At 57.3% G+C, this 9,718-nt stretch overlaps 1 protein-coding gene across 1 annotated transcript; it reads right to left on the bottom strand.

Annotated features, from left to right (window-relative positions):
* Positions 1-4,794: 4,794 nt before the first annotated feature.
* NKX2-1 (NK2 homeobox 1) lies at positions 4,795-7,663 on the bottom strand. The gene is made up of 3 exons (XM_021701496.2): positions 7,587-7,663; positions 6,499-6,884; positions 4,795-5,543 (listed from the first exon to the last, which is right to left on the bottom strand). Exons 1-3 carry the CDS (start codon positions 7,661-7,663, stop codon positions 4,795-4,797), a joined length of 1,212 nt encoding a protein of 403 aa, XP_021557171.1.
* Between the last annotated feature and the right edge of the window lie 2,055 nt (positions 7,664-9,718).

Below are 9,718 nucleotides of genomic sequence, written 5' to 3'. Positions count from 1 at the left end.
GAGAGGGTGACTGGGGATAGGATACTCCTTCCAGAAGCTACTGCCCAAAGGAGCCCACGAAAATTTTCTGTGCTCTAAGCTGAGGCAGGAGCCCAGATCCGGCCCCACAGAGGGTGGCCTGGAGCCAAAAAGAACACAATTGCACAACCACAAACACACCAGTCAGGAAGTCAGGAAGGGCCAGAGGAAGGTGGTGTCCAGCATCTCTTAAGAGGAACCTGGCTGAACAAGGAAAACATTCAGCGTCAGCCCTCCTAATACTCATATCTGTCACTTTCCTTCCATTCTAAAAGAAAGACGCATTTGAAACAAACAAGCCAGCAAACCATGCCTAAGAACCGTATCATCTCAGATTCACATTTCCCAACAGGCTTTCTAGTTCTCCACAAATAATATCCCCGCTCACTCTGCTCCCCGCTCTAATAATTGGGGGAGGGGGTGAGCGATGTCTAGAGAGACTGGAGACATTCGATCAGAATTCAAGGCAGCTTCTCACAACTCTCTTGTTTATAGAAAATGAATGTCTGCCTGGCTTGCTTTTAGTTCTGGAAAGGGGTCAGTCTTTATCAGCACGGTTCACACAGTTCCTGGATTTTTTTTCCCTTATCTTAAATTGACCCGCTTTTAAGATAAAGACATAATAGAGAAAGCATTGACCTTACCTGGTCCCTAATGAGTTGGAAGTCAGAAAACCCCGCTCTCATTTCCTCTTATCTCGAGTCGCCTGAGAAGAGACTCGCGCTACCTTTTGTGCACTCGCGCCCGGAGATAGCCCCTCACGGACGCGCTTACTCAAGCCGGTGAGCGCGCTCGAGAGTGTGCGTACTCAAAGTCTGAGAATTCCTGCCCGGGGTCTCAAAATCGGAGACCTCGATGCCAGCCCCAGGCCTAACCCTGCCCCCAGGAGGATTTCAAATCCCTGGGAAGGCTCCCGAGCAAGTCTTCCCTTTTGAAAGGCCAAGTCCTAAGCAGTGGGAAGAAGACCTTGCCTCCTCGAGGCCCAGGGACTGGAGCGCGCGGGGCCTCCTCCGCCTCCAGGAGTGAGTGCCCCGAGCGTTTCTCGCACCGTCGGCTCCGGCCTGGGTCTGCTTTCCTTCGCGGGCCCCAAGCTACCTCCCTCAGGGCCAGCCCCTATCCCAGAGCCGCTGCCCGGGCTGCTGAGGCATTCCCTGCCCCCACCCGCCTCCCGGCCTTGAGGACTCCAGCTGTACCCACAAGTGTCTCTGTTGGGGGCGGCGGCAGCCGGGACTCCCTTCTCCCCCGCTCAGCGCATCTCTGTCCCGCTCTTCTCGCCTTCCCTGAACCTAGCCCAGTCCCCTGGCCTGGCCGACTGAGAGGGCGGCTTTCCTCCCTCTCCCACCCAGAGCTCCAGGTTCCCAGGCTGGGGCGGGGGTGGCGTGCCGCTTTGGGATGCTAAACATCAAACGAGCCAAGCCTGGGGTTTCAGGCCCCGAAGCCACTAGAGCCGCACTCCAGGGCTCTCGAGAAAGTCCCCGTGTTTACTCGGTAGGGTGGGGGTGGGGGAGAGGAGGAAAGGGGGGATGCTGTCTGCAAAATCTCCCCCACTCTCCGCAGCCCTCGGGGCTTGGGGATGGGTGGGGGTGCTTAGGCGGGGGCGCTCAGCTTCTCTGGGATCTTGGAGCGAACTGCGCTGCCCCCCTACGTGGGGAAGCTTCTGGCCCTTCCAGCACTTCAGCGCCAGGGACATCCCCAAAAGGCTGATTTCTCCAGGCCGGAACCTGGGCCAGAGATGCTGGAGACCTAGGGGAGGGCCACTCCAGGCGAAGACGACAATCGGCTTCGCAGGGGGTCACCGAGATGTGGGGTAGGGAATGTCCCCAGCCTGAGGTCTTTTGCTGTGCCCAGCGCGCACATATTTCTTTATCAAAAAGCTTCAGCTCGCGTTCCAGGGCCGATTCCTGAAGTTACTACAATCTCCGGGCCAGGAGCTGGAGCTGGTGGACCGGGGGTGATGGATGGAGAGAAGCGTCCAAGTCTCTGTTAGTCTCGGTTCCATCCGCAGACCCAGCTGAACTCACATTCCCCCCTCCTCCCCCATCCCTAACAAGTAAACAGACTTCAAACTAAGCCGAGGTGGCAGGGAGAAGAATGTATTTCATAAAACTCCATCCAGCGCAAGGGTGTTAAGGCCGAGGGTACCACAACCCACTAAAATTGTGACTCTCAGGTGCCCCCTCTGGGCCAGGATGGGGGGGGGGCAGCCGTCCTTGCCGTTGTAGGCACCGCGCCCCCCGCCCCAGACCAGACTTGTGCTGGGCCTGGGGCAGGTTAAGCGGAAGCTCCCATGCCCACGGAATTGGGACCTTAGAGCAAACATCTCCCCCGCCAAGGCCCTGGGCTGAGCTGTGATTTGACCACCTGCACAACCTGTCCGGGGAACACAGCTGCTCATTCCAACACAAGTATTCCAACTTCGCTGATTTTTGCTTGTTTTCCAAAATGTGAGGCCTCCTGAGATTTTCCCCCACCAGCACACTCTGTAGACCCAAGGAACCATCCTCGGATTCTCTGAGTCTCTTTTGGATATTGGAAACCATATCTCAGTAGCCAGACCCAGGAGATGAAGCCCACCCTGGCCCCTACTCATAAGGCACCAGGGGTGAGGAGCCTTCCAGGAACTGCTGGTCTGGAGCAAGACCTTGGCCTAGGCAATTTCCCTCACAAGTTCCTAGGGGTGGGGTAAGGTGGAAGTTGGGTGACAGAGAGAGATGGAGACAGAATAAGAGGAAAAGAGAGGAAGAAAACATGAAGAGAAGGAAAAAGAAATTCTAGACATGAATTGAGTACAAAGCAAGTATGAATCAATCCACCACAAACACTTTCAGGCTAAGAGGGACCCACTTTTGCTAGGAAGGTTTCTCAAAGGTGACACAGAAGGGGCAACAGCCCATCTAGGGGCTATGATTTCTCTCTGTCCAGAACCACTCTTCCCTCCTCCCTTCTCTAGGGCAACCCTGATAGTTCCCCAACAACCACATCTGGGTACCAAAGAGACCGGGAAATTCAAAGTAGTAAGAAAGATTGAAGTGTTTTTTTTTTTTTTTTGCTGGGGTGGCAGGGGTGGCCGGGGCAGTGAGAAGTAGAAAGTTGGGAACAGGAGAAAGATTCCTTACTACAAAGATATTTAGGAGCCCAGAGATGGAAACTGGTGGAACAAAGAGGGAAAGCCCAGCTTCCAAAGTCCTGTCTCCAGGCCAGTAGCCAAGTCAAAAAAATCTCCCAGAGCCAGAAGGACCCTGAGAGGCTGGGGATCCATGTCCAACTCTGAGTGGGGATAGTTGTTTCAGAGCAGAAACGAGACCCAGATAGACTTCCCCATTTTTGAAAACAGCCCCCCACCAGATTCTAATTCCGACGAGGCTCTGCAGCAGATTAGAAATAAGGATTGCTGTTGAAATCTACAGGGACCATCTGTTCCGTAAAAATGATCTCTCATTCAGGATTATTTAAAATGTATGTTATTTAAAACGTTTTAAAGTTTTAATTGTTGACTTAGCTGTATAAGACCACAGCAGACACTTCTGAGGTTTCAAAAAACAGAAGCCTGGATCTAAAAACTAGTCCTTTGGTCTCTTTCTCTTCTGTTCTCCCTTTCCCTCCTGATGGAAGTAGTTCAGCTTTTTCCCTCTATATTGCCAAGTCCCAGGACTGTTCAAGGTTTGGTTCTACTCAATTCGGAGACAGAACAAAACTCTATTTCCCTATGGGACAAGGACTCTGGGCCCAGCTCCTTAGCTGGTTTAGGATCCTTTTAGCTCCCAAACAATGCCAATTCCCATCAGGCCAATGATGAGCCACCCCCACCACCACAAAAAAAAAAAAAAAAAGCCTTTTAAAGCCAAATCAAAACCAAACAAAAGGTGGACTTTTAATCAGAAAAAGAATCCTTTTAATTTGTATAATTTATTAGAAGCTTCTTAGGAACTATATTTAAGCCAGATATCTACATAAGTTACAACAGAAAAAGACTGACGCTGCAAATACCAAACTGCCAAATAATATACACAGATTTGCCAATGCCCATAAAAAATATGATGGGCTGGGGACAGGGACTGGGTTTTTGTTTTTGTTTTTGTTTTTTTACAACAAAATGTACAGATTTCTAAAAACTAGGTGTGTAGTCCAACTTTTGACAGCGTTTTACAGCTACAAGTTCACATCAAACATAAAACAATTTTAGCCAGGGCTCTTCCCGGGGCTGAGCCTCGGCGGCCAGCGAGCGCTGGGAGGGGGCATTTCCTTTATGTCAATGACATGCGGGTCCTGTCGTAGAGTCTTTCCTCTCCCCAGCCCCCATCTCCCCTTCAAAAGAAATCCTGGTATTTACAAGCGAGTCCACCTTGCTGGCACAGTGTACCCAGAGTGAAGTTTGCGATCTTTAGAGTCCAGAGCTGTGTCACTGTAGAGCCCTCTCCAAATTGCACCCTGCCTGAGCGAGGGAAACCCATTTCAATCACCTAACAGACACCCCAAAAGCTGTTTTTTGTTATGTCCTTCTCGGTTTAAAGACTCCTTAAAGAATTGGATTCACTTGGTTGTTTTTATTTTCTTTTTTAAAAAAATTCCCACAAATTTTAGAAAAAAAAAAAAGAAAGAAAGAAAAAGAAAAAGACGTCCAGCAGTTTGGCTTTTGTGTTTTTTCCCTTGGTCTAAACGGGACAGATTCTTAAGAAAAGTCGAAGCGCAGGGAGCGGCGGGTGGTTGGTGATGTGTGGCCGGCAGGAGGGAAAGCGATGAGGCAGCGCGCTGGGCCCGGCCCGGCCCGGGGTCCTCTCACCAGGTCCGACCGTATAGCAAGGTGGAGCAGGACATGGCGCCATAGTCCGAGCCCGAGGAGTTCAGGTGGGACAGGCTGGACACCTGGCCCTGAAGCGCCGCGGGGCTGGCGGCGTGGTGCGCCAGGTCCGGAGACTGGCCCGCGCTGCCCGGCTGGTGGCCCGGGTGTGCACCCAGGCCAGGGCCACCGCTGCCCACTGAGATAGCCGCCGCGGCCGCCTGAGCCGCCTGCGCCTGCTGCTGCGCCTGCTGCTGCGCGTGGCCCTGGAGGCTGCCGGCGCCCGGCGCCGGGGCGCCTGCCTGGCACGGTTTGCCGTCTTTCACCAGGACCGGCACGGCCACGCGGCGCGGCGACTGCTGCTGCGCTTGCTGCTGCTGCGGGCACCCGGCGCCCCCGCCCCCGCCGCCGCCGCCGCCGCCGCTGTCCTGCTGCAGTTGCTGTTGTGCCGCCTTGTCCTTGGCTTGGCGCTTCATCTTGTAGCGGTGGTTCTGGAACCAGATCTTGACCTGCGTGGGCGTCAGGTGGATCATGCTGGCCAGGTGCTCCCGCTCGGGCGCCGACAGGTACTTCTGTTGCTTGAAGCGTCGCTCCAGCTCGTACACCTGAGCCTGGGAGAAGAGCACCCGGCGCTTCCGGCGTGGCGCGCTTGGCAGCGGGGCCATGTTCTTGCTCACGTCCCCCAGCGAGCCCAGGCCGCCCATGCCGCTCATGTTCATGCCGCTCGCCGGGCCCATGAAGCGGGAGACTGTAAGCGACAAACGCACAGCGTCGGCGGGGACCGGGCCGCGCCAGGCCACCTCGGCCTTCCGCGCCCTTGGCGGGCCCGGCCCACCCCGACGGCGCCCTCCTCACCTAGGCCGCCTCCGCCCTGAGAGGCCTAAGTTCCAAGGAGAGTTAGCGCCTGCCCCAGGCCGTGCCGTCGAGGGATTTGCTGGAAAGCTCCCCACCTCCACCCCCGTTGCCTCCCTCAGTCACAGGGCTCCAGCCCAAAAGCAAAGTGGAGAAAGGCCGCTTCTGGTCCTTTCTTGCCCAACCCTGGCCAGAGTCGTTGGGTGAGCGGGCCACAGGCGGCGAACTGGGCCCAGACCAAGAGCTGGGGTCCCGCCGTAGACCCCAACTTTGGGAGTTTGGGAGAGTGGGGTGTTCACCTTCGAAAGCTAAAGTCCCAGACGCTTTGCCTCTTGGCCGCTCTCTCCTGTCAGCCCCAGTGAGGGCGCTTGCTCGGCCCATTTAGAGCCCCCTCTGAAGCCGCGCGCCCTTCCACCTGCCTAGACTGGAGAGCCAGCCGGGCGGGTCCCCTCAGCGCGTCGCAGTAGGGCAGCCTCCCGCCCGGCCAGGCCGCACCTCTCTGCTCCCTGCTTGCCCCCAGCTCCCTTAGTTTTTTGGGGGGGTGGGAGGGCGATCCCTGGGCACTCTGAGGTCTCCTGAGCCGAGCAGAGCTGCCAGTCGGCCGCATCTGGGAGACGCCGAATACTAGCACCTGCCCGCAAGACCCCAGCGTTACCAAGTGTCTCTTCTGGGACCCCTCAGTTCAGCAGAGGGAAGAATCCCCAGCTCCCGCACCCTACTCCCTGGCGCGGCTTCCGGGCCGCCCACCCTGACGCCCGGTGCGCAGCCGGCAGGCGCTGCGCCTGCTGGGCTGCTCTCCCCGCGCCTCCCGTACTCAGCCCGCGGCCCGGCAGTGGGGCGGCCTCACTTACTCGCGGGGAAGCGCGGGTCTGGGTTGGCGCCGTACCATCCGGGGCCCGAGGCGCTGTTCCGCATGGTGTCCTGGTACGGCGGCAGCTCGCTCATGTTGCCCAGGTTGCCGTTGCAGTAGCCCCCAACGGCGGAGTGCGAGAGCTGGGGCACCCCCGCCGCCGTCATGTGGTAGGCGGCCGTGACGGCGCCGTGGTGCCCCACGGCGTGCTGCTGCATGGCGGTGGCCGGCGGAGCCGCCTGGCCCTGCCTGTAAGCCGCCAGCGGAGCCCCGAGGCCGCCGCCCTCCATGCCCACTTTCTTGTAGCTTTCCTCCAGGGGACTCAAGATGTCAGACACTGAGAACGGAGTCGTGTGCTTTGGACTCATCGACATGATTCGGCGGCGGCTGGAGGAGGAAGGAAGAGGAGGAAAAAAAAGGGAGAGGGGGAAGGCGAAGCCTCGCTGCTTTTTTTTTTTTTCTCCCTTTGCCAAATATTCTGGTGTTACCTTAACGCCGATCTTGTTGGATGTACACGTAACCGAGTGGACCGAGTCCGCCTTAATTGGCTTGAGTGGAGGCTCGGGGGCTGCCTCGCGTTTGTTTTAGCCCGGCGCCAGGTTTTAGGCAGCCACCAGAGGCGGGGCGTAAGCGCTAAAGCAACAAGACAATAGAAGCCTACATCTTGCCCGAGATAATTAGCTTACATGCTGATGACAAGGTAAACACCTTTAAGTTTCACTTGTCAAGATTTTTAGGTCTCAAAGAGGGAGAGAGAGAGAGAGAGAGAGAGGCAGAGACGCGACCCAAAGCATTTCTTTCCCCCGCTCCCCGGACACCCCCACCCCATTTTTTGTGGGGTGCGGGCGGCGCGCGGGGGGGGACGGGGGGGGGGGGAGGGAAAGGAGGAGGGAACCGAGAGAGGGGAGGGCAAGAGGTGGGGTGAGGAGTAGCCGAGGAGGAGGGATGGTGGGGAGGAAGGAAGGTGAATGCTGCTTTGCAACCAACTTTCGGAGTTACAAAGTGAACCACTTTCCAATACAGCCGGGGTTCCCGGGCGGGGACAAGTCTTTAGAGGGAGGGGGCCAAGGGACAGGGTAGGGGTTTCACCTGAGCCTGCTGGGGCTGCTCCTCCCTCCCGCCGCGGCCTCCCAGCCCCGCGCCTTCCCACTGCCTCCGGACCACATCGGGCTTCGCGGCGCCGAGCCCCAGTCGCCACCAAACGAGCTCGCGAGTCTGGGGACGAACCCTGGGGCCGCACTGTTGGTCTGCGTGTCTGTCCGTCTGTCTGCCTCTTCTGCCGCCGTCAGAGGGACACCTCTGCTCCCCGCCCCCTTTCCCCCTACCCGAGAGAGAATCCCAGCGGGCGGAGGGGACGCTGAGCAAGGGATCGGCTGCCTCCGAGAGGCTGTCCCAGATCCCCGCGTCCCCCTCCCCCCACCTCAGGGTCTTCTCAGCGGTCCAGGGCCCCCTACATCACGCCCCCCCCAACCCACACGCGGCTCCCTCTCCCCACCCCCATTCCCGGCCAAGGCAAACACACTACTGGCCGCTAGTGCTGGGAAGCTGGGGGGCATTAACCCGAAGGGCCATTGCTGAAGTTGCCCCACCTCGAACAAACCTGGTGTCCCCGACCCTCGCCCATCGCCCGGACACGCGGGGTTCTGGGGCTGGAGCTGACTTTCCGAGGACATCACAGCCCCAGCACCCGAGCCCAGGGCCACGCTGTTTTCCCCTCTGATGCTTCAGGGAGGGCGCGGGCAGGGAGCGTCGTGAGTACCCGCCCGCCTGTTGCCGGGCGGAACTGAGCCTGAACCCCGGCGGGACCAGCTGGCCGGGAGGGGGCGAATCCCAAGGCGCGAGCAGCCCAGCAGGCGGGAGGCTGGGCTGAGGCTCGCCTCCGCCCGGAGCTCAGCCATGCAAAAGTGCACTTGCTTCCCCGGGAATAACCAAATATCTTTGTTTAAAGTGGCGGCGTAAATGGCCAGTCGCTTTGTGGCCACGCTGGATATTAGTAGATGAGGATCATTCTGCTTCAATTGGGCGCCTCTCATCCGGCGAGCAAGAAACTGCTTAGGAGGAAGTGGGTTTCCTGTCTGCGCGTTCCCAGGCTTCAAGTGTGAGCCCCGCGCCTTGAGGGTCCTTGGGCGCCTGGAGAGGGGGAGCTGTGGGCTTTCGCTCCCCAGCCGGGCCAGAGGCACCCGCCGTGCTGCTCCGGCCAGGCCCCGGCCTCCCGTCCAGTGGACTACAGTGTCGCGCCCTGCGTAGCGCAGATCCCGAGACCCACTCCGACTTTCCCCCCCTTGGATTCTAAACGTTTTGTTGTTGGTTTGGTTTGGTTTTTCTTTGGCTAAAAAGCCTCCTCTCTGGGATAGGGGCTGGGAGGGTGGAGCGCTCCCTTGCCCGGCTGGGGCCTCCAAGACACTGCGGGGGCCGATTAAGGAGGCTTCTCAAATTTGTTTTTTGTTTTCACATTTTTCTTCCCCTCCTTGTACAGAAGGAGCTCCCAATGATGAACAGGCACTTTTGAACAATTTAATTCAGCAGGTTAGGCGCCTTTCCCATTAACAGCAGTTGTAGTAAGGGAAAGTTGTTTTGTTTATTGGCTTGTTATTGTAACATTTCAGTTCTCTCCTTGAGAAGTGCTCTGTACTCCCTCAATACAAAGGCAACTTCTATACTAACATTCGCTTTCCTCACCACCTATGTCGCTTAACAGAGGAGAGAAAGCCCAGGGCACCCTCTTCCTCCCGCATGGGCCCACGTTTTCACGCATCCCCCTTGGCGGCTTTGGGGCAGGCAACCTTGCATTTGGGCACCCAGACCTGCTTGTCGGTTGTACCGCGAAGGACAAGCACCAAGACGGTTCCTTGCCCTTTTACCGGGGGGCTTCTCTGGGGGGCTCTCTCAGGAAGACTCAGACTCCAACTGAGCTTTGGTCGATGGGATGTCAAAGCCCAGGGAGCAAGGAGGGAAGACGACGCTGGGTTCAAGTGAACCGTCGAGGAGAGCGGACAAAACTGAATAGGGATCTTGTTTGCAGGCGGCCCTAGCCCCTGGGCTGTGTTTTGACTGGGGTCTTCATGACAAGGTGGGGTGGGTTTCCCAATCCCCTGTCTTCTTTCTCTTTCTCCCTCTCCATTATTTCATATTATTGGTAAGTATAAGAAACACCAAGTATAGAATGTTGTACGTCTCTCCCAGTCTCAATGCCATTTAGAAATGGAGGTCATTCCTCACAA

The sequence above is a fragment of the Neomonachus schauinslandi genome, chromosome 9 (assembly GCF_002201575.2).
Source record: "Neomonachus schauinslandi chromosome 9, ASM220157v2, whole genome shotgun sequence".
NCBI lineage: Eukaryota > Metazoa > Chordata > Mammalia > Carnivora > Phocidae > Neomonachus > Neomonachus schauinslandi.
The sequence above is the reverse complement of the archived record's forward strand: the minus strand, read 5'-3'. Positions and strand labels throughout refer to the sequence as shown.

Excerpts from the sequence above, each read along its gene's own strand:
- NKX2-1 (XM_021701496.2), bottom strand. The coding sequence starts at position 7,663 with ATGTGGTCCGGAGGCAGTGGGAAGGCGCGGGGCTGGGAGGCCGCGGCG. Across the intron at positions 6,885-7,586 it reads AGCAGCCCCAGCAGGCTCAG|CCGCCGCCGAATCATGTCGA; the intron begins GTGAAACCCCTA and ends TTCCTCCTCCAG. Across the intron at positions 5,544-6,498 it reads AGACCCGCGCTTCCCCGCGA|TCTCCCGCTTCATGGGCCCG; the intron begins GTAAGTGAGGCC and ends TGTCGCTTACAG.